Source organism: Sorghum bicolor, chromosome 9 (genome assembly GCF_000003195.3).
Source record: "Sorghum bicolor cultivar BTx623 chromosome 9, Sorghum_bicolor_NCBIv3, whole genome shotgun sequence".
NCBI lineage: Eukaryota > Viridiplantae > Streptophyta > Magnoliopsida > Poales > Poaceae > Sorghum > Sorghum bicolor.
This window is the reverse complement of record NC_012878.2, coordinates 52,670,394-52,694,129: the sequence shown is the minus strand read 5'-3', so window position 1 is coordinate 52,694,129 and position 23,736 is coordinate 52,670,394. Positions and strand designations below refer to the sequence as shown.

Here is a 23,736-nt window from a genome sequence, read left to right as displayed (position 1 = left end):
GATGAGCCAATTGATTTAATGATGAGCATAATTTTGTTTCAGTGTATTCATGACCGTCTATATAAAAGAATTAAAAAAAACACAGGGTTTTGGATTAAGAGGTTAACCTCTTGTTCTTTTGTAATTTATTAGAAAATAGGTGATACAATTTTTATTGTGGTATAGTACGTCTTTTACATAAACTAGCAAATATGCTGGTATGTTGTAGTGGAATGTACAACTTGTTGTATGGTCACTCGAAAAACTAGAGCCTCGAAGATTCATTCAACCATCAGATCATGTGTTATAGTTCCGTAGTATGCCTGATTCCTAAACGCATGTCAGCTCTGTAACTCGTTTGGATACAAGAAGCTTAGTGATTAGTTTCACGAATTCACAACTAAATTGGTTGCCTGAAATACTAGTTTGGCCTGTCCTATGATGCAAAACCAAGTCCTTCAAGCCAAGCTCATGGAAAAAAAAAATCTCATTTATACTGAGCTTCGCAAGGAATGAGTATTTCAGAAAGTGAAAGTTGTACGACACATGCAAATAGGAACCAAATAATATGTGGTTGGGGTTGAAAAGCCTTGCAAAAGACAATCTACATCCCTACTATAGGCCGGGTCTTGTTAGGAGGGGAACCAATCGCACCAATTTATCAATGATCACATGAAGTGTTCCAGTTTGTTTTGTGATTGGACTCTGCACCATACATCATACATATACATTGTGGTCTAACTCATATGAGCATGGGGAAAAATAGCAGGACATGAAAACGTTCTATATTATAATTCTTTAGAATCAGACTACGCCCGTATTTGAAACACGTTACTCTAACTTACACAACACGTGAGAGATTGGTTTTGTCTGATCTCCATTTGACAGTTATGAGCCGGCGATGATGTACAAAAAAAAACTTTTGCCCCTTCAATAATATTCAATAATAGATAGAGAAAATGCCCTTTATGCAATGAACTCGATTACTCGAATGCTCAACTCAATGGGGGAAAAAAAAGAGCCCGGCCAGCCTCACTAAAAAGTTGAGATTAGCCATGCACTTTGCTGATGTGTTTAGCATTATTGCAGTGCTGGAATCCGGCCAGTTTGTCGTCAACCATGCATATCCAGCACAAATAAGACAAAAACCCATGCATGGACTGGCTGTCGCTGATAATGGTGCCTTTTTTTTTTTGCCCCCTCTCCCAAGAGATTCAAACCGCAGGTGTTAGGTTAGTGGGTCAATAATGCGAATTCCAGGGGTTAATTGGCTGGTCATGGCCCTCATCTTCTTCCCGACTCAAGCAGGAAGCTGCAGGGAAAGCTTGTCACCTCCAATCATCATTAATTCATTAGGGATTAAACCGCGAGCACAATCTTTGGTCGCGCTGCGGCTATCACGGAGAACATTCCTAGCAAACCCAGGACAAAAATAGCACACGAATTTCTCTAATCAAACATTCGACGCTTTTGACAGGTTTTGGAACACGAACGAATTTCTGCCGTGCGCAAGTACGCCAAAACGTGTGCTTTAGGCCTTGTTTAGATCCAAAACTGTAGCATTTTCGTTTTTATTTGACAAACATTATCCAATCATAGAGCAACTAGGCTTAAAAGATTCATCTCGTGATTTACAGGTAAACTGTGCAATTAGTTATATTTTTTTATCTATATTTAATGTTTCATGCATGTGCCGCAAGAGTTGATGTGATGAGAAATTTTGTAAAGTTTTGGAATTTTGGGTGTATCTAAACAAGGCCTTAGCTTAGGCCTTGTTTAGTTCACCCTGAAAACCAAAAAGTTTTTAAGATTCCCCGTCACATCGAATCTTTCAACACATGCATGAAAAAATTAAATATAGACGAAAATAAAAACTCATTGCACAGTTTACCTGTAAATCGCGAGACGAATCTTTTAATCCTAGTTAGTCCATAGTTGAATAATATTTACTACAAACAAACGAAATTGCTACAGTACCAAAATCCGAAAACTTTTCAGAACTAAACGAGGCCTTAGCCCATGAATGACAAAGCCGTCCAAGGCAAGGTTCGCAAAACGGCAGGAGGGATGGTAGTGCCGTAGTGGTGGTGGCATGGCATTGGCAATGGCAATGGCAGTAGCAGCAAGCAAACCCGGATTGTTCCTTGTCCTCGCGCCATCATGCGTGTCGTGTCGTGTCGTGTCACTCCCCATCGCCGACCACAGACGGCAGCGGACCGGACTGAAAAGGCAGCTCCCTGGATCGGGGACCCGTCAAAAAAGTTGAGCCAGGGAAGCTGCCTGCCTGCGGGGCGACCGCGACACCCAAAAGGCTGCCACTGCCAGGTGCGGGGCGGCCAAATTGGGCACGTCCGGGTCCCGGCGTCTCCGGCCCCCGGCGGCAGCCGCCTGCAACCCACACGGCAGTGTACTAGGGTCTTGTTTACTTCAAAAAAATTTTACAAAATTTTTTATATTTTCCGTCACATCGAATCTTTAGACGTGTGCATGAAGTATTAAATATAGACGAAAATAAAAACTAATTGCATAGTTTGGTCAAAATTGACGAGACGAATCTTTTGAGTCTAGTTAGTGCATGATTGGACAATATTTGTCAAATACAGACGAAAGTGCTATAGTAACTATTTTGCAAATTTTTTTTAAACTAAACAAGGCGTAGGACACTGCCAGTCATCAGCTCGCAAGGCCCGGCCGCAGCCATGCGCAGGCTTTTTCGCGCCCGGCTGGTCTAGCCGCCGCGCAGGCGGCACGGCACGTGAGCCCTACGAGTACTGGTACGCCGCCGGCGGCCGCGCGCAGTGGTGCAGGCTGACGGCTGACGGGGCTGACGGCGGCGACTGCTTCGCGGTGGCGCGGCAAGGGGATCTGCGGGGAGCTGTGGCTTTCGGTGCTTTTGGGCGCAGCGGCCTTGGTCGCCGGGTGGGAAAGATAGCATTGCGCCCCGCGGATCACACGCCCGCGTTGGCCAGCTGTTACATGTGGGTGCATGTCGTTGCGGCTGGCGGTTCGGATGGGTGACACTGACAGGATGAACCGTCCAATCCAGTCCGTCCAGTATGGCTTTAGTTTATGGACTTGTTTGATCCCCAAAACCAAAAAGTTTTTAAGATTTCTCGTCAAATCGAATCTTGTGGCACATGTATGAAACATTAAATATAGATGAAAATAAAAACTAATTACACAGTTTAGTTGTAAATCACGAGACGAATCTTTTGATCTTAGTTAGTCCATGATTGAATAATATTTGTCACGAACAAACGAAAGTGCTACAGTACCGAAAATTTTTCACTTTTCAGAACTTGTTTAGATACACCCAAAAACCAAAAACTTTACAAGATTCTCCATCACATCGAATCTTGCGGCACTTGCATTAAACATTAAATATAGATAAAAAAGATAACTAATTGCACAGTTTACATGTAAATTACGATAAGAATCTTTTAAGCTTAGTTACTCCATAATTGGACAATGTTTGTCAAATAAAAACAAAAGTGCTACAGTGTCAAAATCCAAAAAAAATTTGGATCTAAACAAGGCCTATGTCTTGTTTAGGCCTTGTTTAGGGGTGTTTGTCACCGGTCTTTCCACGTTTTTTTAACTCCGTTCAACGTTTTTTAGCTAAACGGTTTCAGCTCCACGCACTCAGTTCGAGGAAAAAGGGTAGAGTTGTGAGAGCACCTAAAGAGGTACTCCACAAACTCCAGTTTTCGTGGAGCTGCTCCACAATAGAGTTTATGGAACAGAGTTTGTGGAGCAGTCCCAAACACTCCCTTAGTTCCCAAAAAATTTTGCAAATTTTTTTGGATTCCCCGTCACATCGAATCTTTAGATGCATACATAGAGTATTAAATATAGACAAAAATAAAAACTAATTGCACAGTTTGGTCGAAATTGACGAGACGAATCTTTTAAGCCTAGTTAGTCCATGATTGGACAATATTTGTCAAATACAAACGAAAATGCTAATTGTTTAGTTCACCCTAAAATCCAAAAACTTTTCAAGATTCTCCGTCACATCGAATCTTACAACACATGCATAGAGCACTAAATATAGACATAAATAAAAACTAATTGCACAGTTTACCTGTAAATCGCGAGATGATTCTTTTGAGCCTAGCTACCTCATGATTGGACAATGTTTGTCAAATAAAAACGAAAGTGCTACAGTTTTGAAAACCAAAAAATTTTCGGAACTAAACAAGGCCTTAGTTTCAAAAAAAATTCAAGATACCCCGGTACATTAAATATATATGAAAACAAAAACTAATTGCACAGTTCATCTGTAAATCGTGAGACGAATCTTAAAGCCTAGTTACTCCATAACCGGACAATGTTTGTCAAATAAAAACGAAAGTGTTATAGTGTCGAAATCCAAAAAATTTTGAAAACTGAACATTGTTTAGTTCCAATTTTTTTTTATAAAATTGAAACTATAGCACTTTCATTTGTATTTTATAAATATTGTCTAATTATAGGTTAACTAGGCTCAAAAAATTCATCTCGCAAATTACAAGTAAATTATATAATTCGTTATTTCTTTTATCTATATTTAATGCTCCATGTATGTGCTGCAAGATTTGATGTGACGAAAAATTTAAAAAATTTTGTAAAATTTTTTGGGAACTAAACAAGGCTCAGTCAGACCTTATTTAGTTGACCCAAAAACAAAAAACCTTTTCAAGATTTCCCGTCACATCAAATATTACGGCACATGCATAAAGCATTAAATATAGACCAAAACAAAAACTAATTGCACAGTTTATCTGTAAATTATGAGATAAATCTTTTGAGCCTAATTAATATGGACAATAATTTCTAAATAAAAACGAAAGTGATAAAGTAACCAAAACTAAAAAAAATTCGGAACTCAACAAGTCCTATGTCGAGGTTTGAGGCTAAGCTATGCGTTGCTACAGCTACAGAGCCGGTAGTACTGGTAGTAGATTGAAAATTTCTAACAAATCCCATGGACTATTTTCTAACTTAAAATTTATTATTTTTATATCTCACAAATGAATTCGAGTTTGGATAAGATATTTTACAAGGTTGTGTATCATCATATCATCTACATGTGTGATTTTTTTGTTGAATTTAAACGGCCTTTTTGCCGTGTTTTTTTTGGCTTTCACGAAGGTTGTGGTTTCTACGAGATATGTTCCCATCTTGGAGAGTCAAAACATCTCAAGTTTGACTAAATTTATACGATAGGACAATAACATTTATGATACCAACTAAGTATCATTAGGTTCTTCATTAATTATATTTTCATAGTATATCTAATTGATGTCATAAATCTTTGTAATTTTTTTCTATAAATTTGGTCAAACTTAAGATGTTTTGACTTTCCAAGATTCTTGTAATGACTTATAATTTAGGATGGAGGTAGTACTTCCTTGCATAACCTTGAAATGTGTGTATGACTATCTCTTGATCATAAGCTAGCTTTTCTCTCTTAAATTTAAATATAAAAAATGTTTAGAGCTAACTCATATAAGTGATCGTTGGAGCTGCAAGCAAACCACTACGCTAATAGTTGGACTCCTATATCGTCTAGCAGCGAAATGCAAGGTCGATTTATTTGTTGAAAAAGATTTTTTGAATGTTTCCTACTCCAAACCAATAGATCCCGAATTCGAAATATTTAGCCACAAAGTTGATATAAAAAAGAAATTGAACAATATCCATGATCTGGAGTACTAGTCTCAAGGGCCCTCATCAGCCCCTCCTCTGGAGTACGTAGTGTAGTACGTGGTGAAGTTGAGCCCTGTGAATCTCAAAAAAAAAAAAAAAAAAAAAAAAAAGAAGTTGAGCCCTGTGTTGGGCAAGATCTGCTGTGATCGGCACTCGGCAGGTACCCGCCGTGCATGTGCAAACAGGAGCCACAGTGCGCGCGCGGTTCAACCAGCTGGACGTGCACACACGACACGACCGCAAAGGCAGCAAGGGACGAGCGGACGAAAGCACGACGAAGCTTCGCCGGCTCGGGAGCATCTGAGCGAGACTGACCACGGGCGGCCGACGGCACCGGCCTCCTCGGCATACGCCCACCAGATCCAATCTACTGCGCTGCGCTAACATTTGGGCCGGTCACGGCCAGGCCCTCCTGTTATTATTAGGCCTTGTTTAGTTCCAAAAAATTTTGGGAAATCGATACTGTAGCAATTTCGTTTGTATTTGACAAATATTGTCCAATTATAGACTAACTAGGCTTAAAAGATTCGTCTCGTCAATTCCGACCAAACTGTGCAATTAGTTTTTATTTTCGTTTATGTTTAATACTTCATGCATGCGTCTAAAGATTTGATGTGACGGAGAATGTGAAAAATTTTGCAAAATTTTTGGGAACTAAACAAGGCCTTATTCTATTCGCGCCTTCCTGGGCCCACACAGCACGGCCAACCTGGGCCGTGACGGACTGCCTGGCATGTCAGGCATTGTGTGTTTCTCATCAAAAAAAAAAAGAGTCAGGCGTTGTGTTCTTGTGTCACTGCCCTCCCGGCCCCACTGGGACACCATGTGCGCGCCGTCGTTACAAAATTAATTCCCCACCGTACCTGAACACGTCGTAGAAAATTGTCCGTGCATACGGTCCCGTCCTTTCGGGCGCCGTACCGTACAGGTACAGTTCATGCCGCTGGAATCTCCTGTCGATCCAGAGTCATGCGTGCCCCTGCTATTTCTGCAGATGATAATGGTGGTGCTAGTACCAAGATACAGTTTGATAAAAACGTTTTCTCAGTGGTCCAAACAATGGTTGGTGCGCTAGACCGAGACAGCACATTTCGATCCTAGAAAAAACCTCTGGTCGAACTGAATCTCGGCGGTTTGCATCGTGCAGACTGCAATTCGCAATTTGCAAATTTGCATGAGATGTGGATCTCTATCCCACGCCGCAGCAGCCTGCAGCACCAACACCATTACACCAACAACAGCATGCCTTGCGAGTTGCAAATTGCAATCGTGCCAACACCAACTACAGCAGCGTGTCGTTGGTAAGGCAATAATGCAATGCAAGCAAAGGAAGCACGCAGGAAAACACAACGGCAAACTGCACCGCTTTTTTTTTTCCTTATTTCAGTTTATGGTACAGTACAGGAGGGTTGTTGCACAACTCTTCTGCATCTTTCTTGTGCGAGGCTGCTGCTTTTCACAAAAGCACGCGAGGTGACAGACAGAGGGGTGAGTGCTGCTTTGCGCTGTTGCGCATCGGCGTCGGGATCCTTTTATTTTTGGGTTCATCAGGTGGAGGCATCCGGCAGCACGGCAGCGGCAGCGGCAGCGGAGCTCAGTCCTCGTGGTCCCAGACCTCAGATGCGCTCTTGTACGGCCCGTGGGTCTTGTTCACGAAGAGCTCCTCTCCGGTCAGCACGCGCTTCTGCAGATCAGGCAAAAACGGTTCACTATTGGTTTTCTAAAAAAAACGAGTACTTGCTGCTGCAGAGACTGTTTGAGTGAAAAACGGATCAAACGATTCTCTGTGCGTCGATCTCGAAACTCCAATTCTTTTTTGAGTGAAAAATGGCATTATCTCACTATCCTGCAGAGGCTGCTGGGGCATGTTCATTTGGTGCGAAAGTGGCATAACAAGCTCAGTTGATGCCGAGAAGTCTACCATATCAGATAAGCAGATTTTCCGTAGTAGTTTAAGTGGCCATTTTATCTTAGCTTTATAACCTATAGGACATACCAATAACTATAAGTCATGCTAAGTTATTGCTAAAACCCAAAAAAAAAAGTCATGGCAGCACTCACCTCATCTTTGATGCTGCACAAGACCGTGAAGTCCTCCTCAGGGATCTCCCATCCAAACACCTGGATGTTCTCTTTGATTCTTTCGTCCTTGGTCGATTTGGGAATAACGCTTGTCCCTCTTTGGAGGGCCCACTTGATGAGCACCTGCCCTGGGGTCTTGTTCAGTTTGTTGGCTACCTGTGGTTAAATGTCTGGAGTGAGACCTTAGAAACCACATGTAGTTTAGGAGCTTGGGTTTAACTGAAAAAATATGTGCGATGATTGTTCGTTAGATTAGCGAAGGAACCTTTTCGACAACGGGGTCGTGTGCTAGGTTCTTCTCTGAAGAACCCAGTGGAGAGTAAGCCTGGAAAGCAACAAAAAGAGTATACAAGAAGGTAAGTGCCTTTTGTTTTGATATCAAAATATGCTAAGATAGAGAATTACTGATTTTACTTCAAAGATACACATAATATTAGGGAGATCACTTTGTCCTATCTGATTTTCAGAAGAAATCTTACTGTAACATGAATCCCATGCTTTTTGCAGGCCTCAAAAATCTTGTCATTCTTCCAACCAGGGTGCATTTCCATCTGTCAAGAAAAGTATAATTCGAGTTCAATTTTGTCACTTCAACTGTTCAACATGTTGTAGGCTTGTAGCAATTGATCAACTCTGAATAGCTCAAAACCTGGCATACTGCTGGTGGAACATTTGCTGACCGCATCAGACGGTTGAGCTTGGTAACTGTGTAATTGCAAACACCTATATCCTTAACTAGCCCATCTTTCACAAGGCTTTCCATTTCCCTCCACACTCTTTCCATGTCGAATTCCAGCACTTCCCCAGCTTCCGGGGGCATGTGCGCCCCATCTTTTAGTCTGAAGGGCCAATGGATCTGCATGCGTTCATTTGTCAATGAGAGCATAATGGTTCTATCAGAAAGAATATATTGCATTTAAGCATAAAAAGGGCTTAATTTCAAATCACTGCTTAGATAACAGGGCAAGCAGGCTAGTGTAAGCTGAACCTGTAGCTACAGTAACCGTAGGAGAACATGGGCGCTATAAGCATTAATCTGTCCCTCAGCATACAAAATTCAGATAACAGTATGAAAGTTCTAACAATAAAAAATCATTGGTTTTGGCTTCTTACAAGGTAGAGATCCAGGTAATCCAGCTGTAAATCCTTGAGTGTTTTCTGAAGTGCTGGCCGAACCTTATCAGGAGCCAACTCTGTGCACCTGAAGCAGTCAAATATTGATCAAATTTCGCATGTTGGAGTAATATTCACTGATATATAGGTATTCAGCACAACAACTGCATATCAGCATATGAGTACCATAACTTCGACGTTACAAACAAATCTTTCCTATTGATCCCACCCTCCATTGCAGCTTTAAGTCCTTTACCGACCTGGTTGACAGAGGATGTTTTATGACATACTATCACCTGCTACTAGGAAGGCTAATACAGAAACATATGATTACGTTTGATGTGTACCTCTTTTTCTACTCCGTATTGAGCAGCTGTATCCACATGCCTATATCCAGCCTGCAGGTAATCAGACATTCAGATTCCATTGCTGAATTAAAACCAGGCTGTGCGGAATTCAGGTTATACACAGGACTAGTATGGCAAATCCTTCAGCTACAAGCTAGTGCTACAAGTCTACAACAGTGAAGGCTTTTAGGCTGTTCACCTCCATATAAATAAAGACCTTCAGTCTTCAGAAAATATGTACAATTTTAAATTTCTGCTGTTAACTTCTGGTAAAGTTTGAGCAAATTATTGCTTTACCACATCTATCGGTAAGACGGGTAACTTGGGCACTGCTGCCTATGAGTCACTACCCTGTCTAGCATGAATCAGGACGGGATGAAGTGGATTAATCTTTGTTTCTTAAGTCCCAGACCCACAGCAAAAGGACGTAATTCTATACTCAAATACAGAAGATGCAGATAAGATTTATCGATGATTAACACAAACTTTGTGACTAAAATCAGAATTCCACAAATTTACAGCTAATCGTGCTTGTTCTGACCGTAGGACACTATCCTACACAACGTTTACAGCCTTACGGGCAACAAGAATCATGTGCCCTATTTAATAATTTAATCCTTTTCCTAAATATATGTTAGTCATAAAGTTTAGGTAAATAGGAGATGCATGCAGCTATACCTCGGTGATGGCTGTCTGAACAGAGTGAGCGGTATCTGAGCCAGCCCTCCAAGTGCCTAGACCAACAGCTGGAATGGTGTGTCCGCTCTTCAGAACGAAGTGATCTTGTTCTCCTTGCCCCATTGCCTGTGCACTCGCCATTCTTAAACCTCAGTGTAATTCCCTTCTCCTATCTTCTTGAAGAAGTTGCTTGTTGCACAGAAGTGAGATGAGTGCACCTCCTATATATATGTGCAGACAGCTCCAGGAATAGATGCCACGTACATTAGTATCCATGGACACATGGCTAGCCATCACAGCCTGATGACACCTCTTTCTCATGCACGGAGCAGGAGTGCACTGGACGAACATGCTAGAGCCCATAGCTGGCCAATGATACAATAAAGTACAAAACAAAGGAGTTCTTCGAGAAAGAAACTATCTTATTCTTACCTACCATATTTTGGCGGAAGATGACGAGGATAACTTGCTCACTCTCAGACACATCTGGCTCTAGAGAGAACCGTTTGGCGTTTGCAACAGCCGGACCTGCCAACCTTCCTTTAGAGAACTATACTGTCAAACTTTCTAGTATCGCCATTATTCAACCTAGACCAGAATTACGACCATGCAATGCTAAAAGTTACAGCCCTCATTGCTACACATCCATTAGGGGCTAGCTGCAGGAGTTTTTACAGATGTACATGGTACAAACAATATTTACTCTAGGAATAGAAATGAGAACATTATGTTCACTCTAGTGGTAACGCTGAAAAAGGAAATGCACAAATTTTTGTGACTAGTATTTCCTCAAATTTCCACCCTTTGTGATCGCAAGAACAGGGCTCAATCTCTTAGAAGGTGGCCACTTTCACTGTCTATGAACATAGGCCATGTGATCCGCAGCCACCATGAAGTAATCAAATCACTAGCTCGGACCAGTCGATTCATCGGTGTTATTGCTGCTGTCATCAAAATCATGTCCTTCAGTCGTACAACCCTCCAAGTGTGCTGAATCAGGTGGCATAGTGGCCTCAGCAGCAGGAGGCTTTTCCTCACTTTTCTGTAATCCAGTGTACCGCGCAAGATCAACCCATTGCTGCAGTAAAAAGAATAGGCAGTGAGGACTGATGACAGAGAAAATACACTGCTACGTTGTAGCACTACTAACTTGTGTAAAGCATTAAGATTGCAAATGTTTTCAAACCGTCTGATAAACCCTAGTCACCGTGGCACCGATCAGCCCAATTAATCACGAATAATCATCATAGTGCATAACTAATCGCCATGGCACTGATAAGCTAGACTAGTTGTGACTAATCACGATTAGTTGGACAACTGATAACCATTGCATAGAAGCGTTGTGCATATTAAGTATGATAACACATGAACTGAAATTTCCTTCGATTACAATGAGCTGATGACAATTGCCTTATAGAATATCAGAAAATGTTCCAAAGAAAATTGAGCAAGCAGAAGGACTACCTTTAAGTCCAAACCAGTCACTGCTTAGGAAGTTGGTTTTCCTTTCCAAATATTGTCATTTTGTTTATCGTCACATCTTAATTTTTAAGTGGTAAGTGTTAGAAATATGGGCATATGGTGAACAGGAACTGCATAAAAAATTAGAACATCATCACATCTACACTTGTTCTATGTGCATGAAGTTAAAATGATAAGCAAACCAGCAAAAGTACATGAATCATAATGCGGGAAGATTTAACAACCTTACTCTTTGCAAGTTTCATATCTTAACAATCATGATTGTATACTATAAAAAACTTTAAAGAACTACTAAAACATACTCAGCAGAGAACAAAGGAAACGGGAAAAAGTCCAACCTGTGTTCCCCAGTATGAGTTCAGTGTCCTAGCTACAAATGACAACAAACCAGCAATAAGTGGTTGGTTGTAGTATGTAACCAGGCTCTCTCCTAGTCGATACTCCACTAGACCAGCAATAATCTTCAACACAGTTAGCAAAGAAAATTCAGATAAACTGTGAAAACAAAACTACTGTAACATATGATTTGCAAACTAAATTTATTTCCATGATCTGGAGAGTGGAAACAGATCAAATTTTCATGACATGGCCTTTTGATCTATTCCTAGATATATGTCATAGTTTGAACTATAATATGTAAGAGAGATTCTTTTTTTTCAAAAAAAAAAAAGATGAAGTCTTCAACCATGGTGTCAACAGCACAATCTTGTAAATCAAAATTTTAAAAAAATGAGGGGCAGACATCCCATGGTTGAACCAAAAGGAGCTGGGATCACATAAAAATTGGCAAAAATCTGGGTTTGTTTGAAAATGCTGAACATGTCATGCTTCTATGGAATAAATTTAAAGGAGTTAAAAGGTAAAATTACTTGTATGAAGTACCTAAAACCATTGCTAATTGTTAATAAAAATCAGTACAACGTCAATACCATTCGGGTAGAAAGAGTTAGAAAACCTAGGTCTTCATATCAAAAGTTGGTTATTCCATAAACTACCTGATACCGCAAATTTGATGATGTTCCAAGAAAGCAACTGTAAACAGCTGCTGACTTCCATATAGGAGCTCTCTTCCTTCCTGTTTCCACATTTGCTGAAGGTTTCACTATTCCTCGGGCAGCATAGACGAGATCTGAGGAAACCCCAGCCCCAACACTAGAAATGAAACCAACACTGGCAAGTTTCAAACCACCAACCAACACTGCTGCAATTCTTTGCTTGATACTCCAATCCTGGCCCAAGATGTTCTTTTGGAATGCATTATCTGGCAATGATCCTAAAAGGCCTTTGACAAACTCCAAACTCTGACCAGAACCATCATCAGCATACTGAAGGACTGAAATAGTAGGAGCAGGAAGCCACACTGTAAAGAAATCAACAACAGATCCTCTAATAGTATCTGTGAGGACATAGTCAATTTCTTCAAAGAACCTTCCTTTCCGCCTTTCATACTGTGCTAGTAGAGTGGTTGATATTGATATGGCCTCTTCAATGGCTAATCTTTGAAGGAATTTAGGGTCTGCCAACAACCTTTCTCTGAAACCCTGTAGAAGTTGTTTTTAAAAACAAAATTCAGTCTAAGCCATGTTTAGACATCACTAGCTTCCAATAATTATTCGGTTTACAATCAAGAGAAGTGTATGCATCAAGGAGTGTTCAGAAACCTCAACTAATCAAATTGATAGGAGAGATGACTGAGGAGTAAAGTGAAAATGGTGGGATAATCGTACTTGAAATCGATGAATCAGTTCTGTCATAACAGGGTATTTCTCGAGGTCAAAAAAGTTCTGCAATATTTCAGGAGAAACTACACCAAGATCTAGTCCTTTCTGAAGATCCTGCAATGTTGAGTGCAAAAGTTCAATTAGTCAAACTCAATAATATATGCTTCTACCAAGTATGGAAAAATTTTACGAACAGAAGAAAAATATTATTGCAATGATTAAAAGCATTTATATTAGGAGAAAGATTTTACTGTATTAATAATAAGCTACATTTTATTAGCCACTTTTTCTCAAGGCATGATCTCAAAGCATATTCAGGGCCTGCCTTCTACTGGTTCCCAGCACAGATTGATGACCTAATCCTGGATACAAGTGACCAATGAAAACCCTAATACGAACGTACACAAAATATTGCATGCAACCTATTGATTTTCTTCCTGAATCATGGTCAGTATTCCTTGACCCTTATGTTCTCAAATAAAAGGCTAGCATCTATGACAACAAGAAATTTTAAAGCTTCATGGAAACAGAAACTTAGTTTGCAATGAGCCAGAAGAAAGATCAAGCAGCAAACCTGAGGTAAAGCTTCAGGCCTCCTACCAGCAGCATTCATCACTTGAGCAATTTCAGCACGGTCAAAACAATTTCTAGTGCAAGGTTTAGCCCCCGAATACCATAAGAAATCAGCAATAGGGACTTCACCTTCCGTCCTTATAACCTGTCTTTCAGGATCAAGTAGTACCACAACTTGGTCTTTCTTTGGCACCTTTTTAGATATTCTCCCAGGAACACCACTTCCCCGTGGCCCATACATAACATGGCTTGCACCCGTCACAACAATTAGCAACCGTGAAAGATCTCCATCACTAAGTTCTCTCGTAATAACTTGAGAAATGGTATAATCATCAACTACTCTTGCCTGTTCTGATAGATATGACGTAGGGCCAAACAGAGAGTCATCCATTGATGAGAGCTTGTCTATCAATGACCGTCCTGAGCCAAACATGAAACCAGAGATGAATCCTGAGCCTGCTGGAGGGGCATATGCTTCTCTTTCTGCTTTTTTTAGAGCTCTAATCCCATCTGCTTGGACAGTTCTTTTCACCTGCTCAAGAAAGAGACCTTATATTCTACCAAGTTGACTAACGAAAATTGGCATTTGAAGCTCATAAATGCCTAAAACAAAGTATTGAGTTGCATGCACCGACCAACACCCAAAAGCTCCACTTATATTCCAAGACCCCCCCCCCCCCTCACGTGGAGGCTCTATCAGAGATAGATGTGGAATAAGAGCGAGCAGCAAATATATTTTATTTAATTGCGTCAAGTAGAATTCGAACTCAAGACCTCTAGCTTTGATAGCTTATTGAGTTGTATGCACCGACCAGTTCAACCCAAAAACTTAAGCTGATGGGGAGAGTGGGCAATTCACTTATACTCCAACACAAAGTATAGAACAGTAACATGCACATTCAGCAGAATACACATCATGAGTGATGAGTCATAACACTATAACAGAAACTGTATCTTAGTGTGCAAAACAAGGCTTTTTCACTAGTTTGCATGGAGTTTTCTATATACTAGAACCATGCTGATGGCATGCCTGCTAAGCAGCTCTGTGTAGTAACCTGCAGAGAGACAGTATCATGTTATGTAGAATGAAAAATATATAACAAAATATATAGCATTATCTTTCAAGATATACTGGAAAAACTTTGCCAGGAATCAAGCATTTCAAGACTTGAATCACTGGTGTTGTATGCTATTGATAAAAAAGGGTTGTCCACATTATTCACATACTAGCTTACTGACTGTAAAAGTTAAGTAGCTAACAATCACCTCCAGTGGGGTTCCACAAGCAATAAGCTTAATTCCGGTATCATGACAGTAATTCAGAAGAGGTTCATACTGCTGCCATAGATCCTGCGACCAGTGCGATGTGTATAACTTTAAGATTCTGCCATCAATCCTAAATAAAGCATAAGCTTGTCAACATTTGTTGAAAGGAGTCAAGTTCTTACTTAAAATACATTTTCCCTTATAGAATATAACTGTTTGCCAACATCCAATCCAATTAGTTTCAGCTAACCATGAGTGCAAAGAATAGCACCCTTTTTTCATGATAAAAGATCACACTATTAATGAGGCACCAAACATACAATTTATGCTTGTTACAATAATGGTTTCAATGCTATCAATGTGAGTGATAACATACCCATCAGTTTGCTTCATAGTTTCTCGAAACTGATGACCAAGATTTTGGCTAACAGGCTTCCTCCCCGTCTCAACTCTCTGATCTCATCCAATCAAAATGTTTTCATCCGTGGGGGGTGTATAAGCGTATAAGTGTATTCATGATAATTAAATGACGGTTCAGCAAACTATCAAGTTGTTACAGCGGACAAAGGTTCCTAGCCTCTTCCTAAAGTTGGATATTTCAAAAGCATTTGACTCATTTTCATGGTCTTTCTTGTTGGAATTGTTGCATTATTTGGGCTTCGGTTGGCTCGGGTGTAACTTGATTTCAAATCTCCTCACAACCCCATCAGCAAGAACTATTTTGAATGGTGAACCTGGTGAGTCCATTAATCATCAGCAGGGGCTTAGCCAAGGCGATCCATTATCGCCGATGCTTTTCATATTAACTATGGATGTGCTTAATGGTTTATTTCTCAAAAAGGCCGGTGAGGAGAGTTTTCTCCAACCCTTATCAAACCATTCGGCTGGAGATTTGGAGAATGGGTCACTTTATATGCAGACGATGTTGCCATATTCATACAGCCAGTGAAAGAGGAATTACAAATCACCAAAATGGTTCTTGATTGCTTTGGAGAAGCTTCGGGTCTATACACTAATTTGCAGAAAAGCTTTGTGATCCCTATCAGGTGTGATGAAGGTAGCTTTCGAAGTGGTAGGAGATACTTCACATTACCCTACTTCTCAATTTTCTTGCACCATTTGGAGCTTCCAATTTTGAATAAAAATTTTAGGAAAGGTGACTTAATGCCCATAGAAACTAGAAAAGATTGCAGACCGCCTCCCTAGTTGGAAGGACTACTATGGTTCGTTTTTGTTTCTCAGCTATCCCTATCTATTTGTTAGTCATCATGAATATACCTAAATGGGTGAGGCCATAGTAAAATCAGGATAGCTTTTCTATGTAACCTCGGTAGCCTGGGGATCTTAAATCTAAATATTATGACTTAGGATTTGCAGATGACATGGTTGTGGTTGAGGATAACCAGTGTGGACTGACCTAGTATGGGTTTGGACATTCCAATTTAGCCTCAAGTGAGAGCGATGTTTGCCATTTCAGTATCTCTCTGATTATAAATGGTGAAAAAAGTTTCTTCTGGTCCGATCCTTGTCTACTGTTTAGGTATAATAGTAAGGGTATTAGTGTAATCTCCTAGTTTAGGGTTTCCCTCTTGTATCTCTCATATACTCTATATATAGTCTCTACTCCCTATTGGGCCTCAATACTATTGTCCAATTTAGTCTCCATTATTCGTAACGTGGTATCGAAACTCTAGGTTTAGATCCAGGCAACCCCCCTCCTTTTTTATGGATAAATGTATTGAGGTCCAATGGGGACTGTGCATGAGAGACACTAGTTTAGGGTTTCTAAATTATAAGACGTTTTAGCTTTTTCTAGATATATTGCTTTTACTATGTATCTAGACATAGGGTATATCTAAATACATAGTAAAAGCTATGTATCCAGAACAGCCAAAACTTCTTGTAATTACTAATTAGGAATGAAGGAAATAGGAGATTACACTAGCACCCTTACTATTATACTTAACATCTACATGTACATGCCAATGCCTTGGTTGATCTTGCTTCCATGGTGGTAGCTCGTGTCCCAAACAAATGCATCAATACTAAAACAGCTGCCTAGGCCCTTGCTAACCATGACTGGGTAAGAGATATAAAATGTGGGCTTTCCCAGGAAGAATTGTCTCAATTTTTGCAGTTATGGAATATCCTAGGAGACATTGAATTGTCCATGGTCCATGGATCAGGATCGACATATATGGAAGCATGAGGCAAGCGGCTCATTCTCTTCCAAATCAGCTACAAAGCCTTCTTCTATGGTTCAATCACTTTCTAACCCTGGATGAAGAGTATGGAAATCTTGGGTCCCGTCTAAATGCAAAGTGTTCAATTGGCTTGCCATTAAAAATAAATGTTGGGCCGCAGATAGATTAGCAAGAAGAGGTTTTCCACACCCTGATGACTGTGTTCTGTGTGATCAGGAAGATGAAACTGTCCAGCACATTCCTCAAAAAAAAAAACACTGTCCAGCACATTCTTACTTCTTTGTGTTTCTGCCCGACAGTTTTGGCATCCAGTGTTAAATCCTATTGGTTCCTAGACAAAATGAGCAGAATTTGCGGATTATTGGAGGAAGGTCAGCAAACGGGTTGATACTTCACAGAGAACAGGTTTCAACAGCATTGTCATTTTAGGAGCTTGGACCTTACGGAGACAAAGAAACTTGTGTGCCTTTGAGGGTGCTCTTCCTTCAGTCCAAAATGCAAGGCGCCTGTTCTTGGGAGACCTGAAACTTTGGGAATTTGCTGGAGCCCATAAACTCCAGGCTCTTGGTCTAGGTCGGGTTGAGGTGTTAGTTTAAATTTCAAAGAACCCCTTCTTTTGTTGTGTTTTCCTTACCAGTGTTTGTACACTTCAAAGGGGAAAAAGAATGTAACCCATTCTGTTCTCCCGAGTGAGACAAAGTGTTAAACACTCTGTTAATAGAAGGATTGGCGGTTTTCCTGTGTGTGAGAGAGAAAATCCTCACGGGCAGTGGTAGTGGTTTTCTTAGTGGGTATTGGAGAACAAATCCTGGCTGGGAGCATTTAAATGCAAATCGAGACTGAATCCATTTTTTTTGTTTATAAAGTCGACTGAATCCAAATTGATGCACAGTAATGCCTGGAGGAACCGATTCATTGAGAAAAGAAAACCCTCTTGATTGGCATGAGGTGCCACAATATATTCTTTTTTCTTTTGAGACGAGCTGCATCGTGTGTATCAAACCAAAGCTACAACAGAACTTCCCACAATTTCATCAGCATGGTAACAAATAAAGTAAACCGCAGAAGGAGAAGAGCACCGCACCTGCCGTCCATGAACTGGTCGAGCTGCTGCTGTAGGTCGCAGGGGAACGCCTCGAGCGCGAGCGCCAGGCCCCTCCCAGCGTCGGCGCAGCGGGCCGCGAGGCCCCTGACGATCTCGAGCTCGACCACGCGGTCCTCGGGGTCGGACTGGAGCTCGGCCTCGCCGAGGTAAACCACCCTCGCGGCCGCCAGCTTCTCCCACACCCTCCCCCGCGCGTCCCCTGCCAACGCCTCCGGCTCCCCGAGGACCGTCGCGTCGTACACCCTCGACATGGGCGACTCGCTGGGCTCAGGCTTCGTCTCCGCCTCCGCCTCCGCCTCCGCGGCGGGTTGCGGGGACAGGGGCTCTTCTTCGGTGGGCGATGGACGTGGAGCCGGGATTTCGGCGTCATCGGCCTCGGTGGCGGCGGACGCGAGTGGGCGGAGGACGGCGGTTGCGGCGGCGAGCGAGGGTACGAAGAGGAGGAAGCCGCGGCGGGAGGCGGCGGAGGCGGACACGCTGCGGCGGGTTGAGGCGGTGGCGGTGACCGGGAGGTGTTTGGCGCCGAGGCGGGAGCCGGCAGAGGAGGGGCGCGGTTTGAAGAAGGCGGCGGGACTTCGAGACGGCGCGTGGGACAGCATTGCTGGCGGCCTGCTTGGAGCCATGCTGGTCGTGAGAGCCGAAAACTTGAAATCTGTGTCGCGGTCTCGATAAACTGCGAATCGATTCACAGGCAACGACAGAGAGAGGCAAATTCGTAAGGTTTCATGTGAAACGTCCGAGCGTTCTTGACAGGTGGGTAGTACTCCATGCAGATTGCGAAGGATGTGTGGATAAGAAAAGACGACAGCCACAAGCTCTGCTGGAATTGCCCTGTCAGCATCCAGCAATGTGTGGAAAACTGAAACAGTGAAACCTGAAAAGCTGCTTCGTTCTCCATTTGCACTAGTATGCCAGGATACACCCGTGCATTACTGCACAGGATAGGAACACAACAGGATAAGTACACGTGGCGTGATGCTCATGGACATTAACTGTAAGTTATCATCAAAAAAATCTTGTGTAAAATTCTTGTTTGTTGGGGCTTATCTGCCGAATCTGTCATTCAACAGTGTTTTTCTCTTACAACAAATCAACATAAAGTACTTTTAGCCCTGGATTATCAGTCAAGCTAACAGGATTAAAGAAGCTCATCTGTCGGGACCCAATTTCACGACTGCACATAAACGACCGCACATAACTCATGTGGCACTACAACCAACCCAATGTGGCAAAACTGGGGTAGAATAAGAATGGTTGTAGTCGCTGGATGTTGGAGCAAATTAAATGTAGATCAAAATCAACTACTCTACACTCCCTATACGTATATCAGTTGCTCCTGTTTGCATATACTTCTGTTTCCTCTGTTACCTTTGTCCACATATTAGCAAAATGGTCTGAATAAGACACCTGCATAAACAATTGAAGAGCAAAACAATATGTAGTTAACCACGATTATTTCAACTCTTTCGTCAGCAAATGTACAATGTACTCAAAATGGCTTTCTTTGCTGGACACGTAGCCCTCTTACCTGAGTTACCACAAAACCTTTCAGCATCTCGATGAGATCATGGCGTCTTTCCTTGTCAAATCTTTTTATTTCAATCTTGTTGTTTTCCTGCATTGTTAAAGGCAACAAGGTTTCAAATTTCAGTAACAGCCATAATGGCACATTGGCACCTAGCATCCCTAGAGTACTACTCCCATCATCCGTGAATAGAAGACGCAACTCCTTCAGCACTAAGACCAATAAACAATTTAATTTAGGTGTGTTCCGAGGATAACATTTTGAATGCCGCCCATGCGTGCATGCAGGATTCGCCATCCCATTCACTCCACGCCGGCGAAAGAGAACATGAATGCTCTGTAGAACGGTGTGCTGCATGCAGCGTAGGAGGCGAGGAGATTAGCAGACCCAGCGTTAAATGTTGCATGCGCGTTAATGGCCTCAGGCACACGCCTTGTATACAAAAAAGTGGTTACGCCTTGTATTCACGGACGGAGGGAGTATAACTTTCTATATCAAACCCTGAACTCCACAAATATGACTTGATATCCTAATGTTCTCAGAATCAGTCGAATAACCTCACAACATATGCTCAAGCTAAAAGAGAAAAAAAAAAGCTCAATACCACTCCATTTGGATACAGCATCCCCAGGCACCCTTCTAGTTTCCAGGCTTTCAGAAATTAGAATTGCCAGATTTAAAATGATATAATTGGAAGGTAGCATCGTGCCGTTGTCATTGGTACCCATACCCATTCCCCAAATCCACACCTGGTAGTATGGGCCAAGGATGGGGAAAAATTCTTTGCCAGTTGAGAGAAGGGGTATACCCATCAGAACAAGGTTATGAGGAGGGTATCCCCATCTCTGCTCATTGTCCTGTCCCCTTGGACACCCGACGTTCTGGGCGAGCCCTCACCCATCTCCGCCGCCTCTTCCAAGATTGCCCAGTCTCCATAACCTCACCCTCCATGTGTGCACTGATGCAGACACACAAGGCCCCATGCTCCCACCACAGCACACAGACCTCACACAAGGATGTCTCTCCACGTGTGATTCTGTAGCAGGGAACCAAGGTTCTTCTAGGGACTCGGATGATGAGAATCAACCAGTGCGGGGTGTGAGAACAAACAACTGGTGACAGCGAGATGCACTAGGGCAAGAAACAATTGACAAGCTCACAGACACTCAGCAGCCACATTTCCTAGATTACTTCTTGCCTTCTTGGATTTGGTATTGATCTGTCATACTCAGATTCAAGGTTTCTTCAGGGTTTCTTTTGCCCCAAGGGGATGTCTGTTCCTATCTGTTTTTTTCTTTCAATTAGAATTGTCCCTCATGGTTTCTGTTTTTCTAATCCCTATATATAGATCCGTGCATATAAATTTAATAATCATAAGAACAACATTTAATCATGCCAGATTTTGCTAGATGTGCTAATTTGTGTCAAGAGTAAAGCACGGCTCAACTTGCAACGCTAAAAATTAAGAGGTGCACGCTTCTTCGGCACCTAAAACCATGAGGTGTATGTTTAGGTAATTTTCCTAGGTAAGTTCATGCTCCTTAAGTTTTTTTTTGATGGAATATTATTATTTACATTTAATCAGGCAACTTACCTTAATGCTTTCATATTCTCTAAGTGCATCACTTTTGGCTGCTTCCGCTGATCTTATTGTTTCTTTCAACCCCTCTACCTTCTGATATGTTGACCACTCATGCCCCATATCTCTTGCTGATGAAGATTCAAGTCTCCCTGCTCTGGTGTGCAAGGAAAACAAATCTGCTGACAAGCTTTGCACGTAATGTAAAGCATTAGAGCGATCTGTAAACGCATGATGAACTGATATCATCATCTCCAAGTATTCATGGATACTACCCTGCAAAGCCATAAACAATGTTAGTGAGTCAGATAATTCCAGTAAAAGATAAAAACACTTTCCCGGTATTGAGTCCACAATATATTAACATACCAGGTGTTTCACAATTTCAGAGTTTAATTTTATCTGTGACCTGCTCATCTTCAAAACAGAATTTGCAAAACTATGGATTTCACCAGCCCGTCTTCTTAGGGAATTACATGTTGCCTGCTCTCTTTCAAATTTTGCCAGCTTAATCAATGTCATTCCCAAGTGACCTGTAGTTTCTCTAAGATCATCTTGGGCTTTAACAAGCGCTTCTGCCTGCATATATAAAATACAAAAATTAAAGGATTGGCCAGAGCAATTTTGTATTCGTCGCATAATAATATGTATGTATGTATGTAAAAGAGGAAGCATCGTGAGGAACACATGCAACTGAGCTATTTCACAAGATCTGTGAATTGACCAATACCTGCTGCGATGTTGTGGTGAGCTGCTGCTGTAAGTCCTCGAACCTGGCCTTGTGTGCCAGGAACTCTGTGTCTGTCTCCTGCTCCACAGGTGGAGGCTTTGTTGCAACCAGCCCATTCACCAACGTCTGCTTGAGACCCTTAAACATCCCAAACAAGTCCCTCCCAGCTTTCGTTGGCACCAGCGGAGCAGCAGCATTCACCGTGGAAGTCCAGTACCGCGGCGCCTCACCTTGGAAGGCAGGGATGGCACCAGGCTCCGTGAGGAACGTACGGAGATCAGGGCTCTGACCAACAATAGGGTGCGCGGCAAGGCGGCAGAGGTAGCGCTGGAGCGCAGCGCACCGCTGGCTGACGAAGTCGTGGCGCTGTATCACCTGCCCCTCGAGGACGCTCTTGTCGGGCCGGGCCGGGACGAAGAGGCCGCGGTGGGCTGCGGCAAGGCGGTCCGCGAGGGCCACCACGTCGCGGAAGCGCCGCCGCACGCGGACCTCCCCGCCGCCGCCAGCAAAACGGGTGGTGATGAGGTAAGAAAAGTAGCTGCCGGACCCCGGGATCACACCGGCGGCACCCCCGCCGCTGGGCTCCGCGTGCTTCTTGGGATCGGATACGGTGATTTTGGCGAACACTGGAGACGCCGCATCGCCGCGCGCTGCGCGCGGCGGGCGGACGACGCTGGGCGACGGTGTGGTGGAGAAGTCGTCCTCGTCGAGGAAGTCGTCGATGACGAAGTGGTCGTCGCTCGCGGCGGTCGGGGAGGTAGGTGGCCGGAGGAGGGGGTCGGTAGAGGCGGAGGCGGTAGCGGCGGCGGACGACGAGGATGAGTCGAGGGCGAGGGTTTCGAGGTCGTCAGCGGCGGTGGAGGGAACCGACGGCGAGGGCTCCGCTGCCATCATCGCTGGTTGAGAAGGGTGGGTAGGGTTTGGGCTTGGGATTGAGTGGGATCTGACTAGGGGGAGGCCGCGAACAATCGATCGGTCGACTCGATGGGCGGAAGGAAGGAGGCGGCGGCGGCGAGGTGGATGCTGTCGCGTGTCCCCGCCGCGGTTATGCCTTATGCGTAAGCAAGGGGAACAGCCGGAGAGCGTTTTGGAGAGGTGGGGCCTCGAGTTACAATAGTACTACTACTACTACCTCGTCGCAAGTTAAAATTAATTTAAGTTTGATTGAAGTTAATTAAAAATTTAAAAGTAGTATAAATAGTATATTATAAAAATATATCCAATAATAAATTTAATTATACTTAATTAATGTAATATTAGCAAACATGCTTATGCGTTGCGACGAAACATATACTTTGTTTCATGATTATGTTTCAATATATGCTGAAATCAGAATCTGTACTGTCATTGGACGCATAAAATTTATGTTATGAATTTTGACTCTTTAATATTAAGCTAGCAAACGTATTTGTATGTTGCATTGAACCCTAATACATATAAGAATAAGACTTCGTAACATTGTTTAACATAGGTTGTTTTAACTTATACGAACATAGGTCATGGGTTCGATTTAATTATATACAAATGAATCAATATATATTAGAATTGGACTCCATATTCAGCATCCATCAATGCTAGATCATGAGTCTGGCGGGTCACAAACGAGATAGGAAGGAAACTTTACAATATCAAAGTAGTTAAGAGGAGATGGACGAAAAAAT

The 23,736-nt window shown here is 42.5% G+C and overlaps 2 protein-coding genes across 2 annotated transcripts; both read right to left on the bottom strand.

Annotated features, from left to right (window-relative positions):
* On the bottom strand, nt 7,012-10,371 carry LOC110430313 (aldose reductase). Its single transcript, XM_021447814.1, has 9 exons — nt 9,891-10,371; nt 9,213-9,263; nt 9,052-9,125; nt 8,866-8,953; nt 8,402-8,608; nt 8,232-8,303; nt 8,018-8,077; nt 7,732-7,908; nt 7,012-7,354 (listed from the first exon to the last, which is right to left on the bottom strand). Exons 1-9 carry the CDS (start codon nt 10,029-10,031, stop codon nt 7,265-7,267), a joined length of 960 nt encoding a protein of 319 aa, XP_021303489.1. The 5' UTR covers nt 10,032-10,371; the 3' UTR covers nt 7,012-7,264.
* LOC8076990 (protein RETICULATA-RELATED 5, chloroplastic) lies at nt 10,507-23,168 on the bottom strand. Its single transcript, XM_021447816.1, has 12 exons — nt 22,076-23,168; nt 21,715-21,924; nt 21,361-21,621; nt 19,770-19,856; nt 19,592-19,648; nt 18,221-18,450; nt 14,933-15,062; nt 13,668-14,198; nt 13,100-13,207; nt 12,368-12,913; nt 11,711-11,833; nt 10,507-10,968 (listed from the first exon to the last, which is right to left on the bottom strand). The coding sequence occupies exons 1-12, from the start codon at nt 22,967-22,969 to the stop codon at nt 10,798-10,800; spliced, it is 3,348 nt and encodes a 1,115-aa protein (XP_021303491.1). The 5' UTR covers nt 22,970-23,168; the 3' UTR covers nt 10,507-10,797.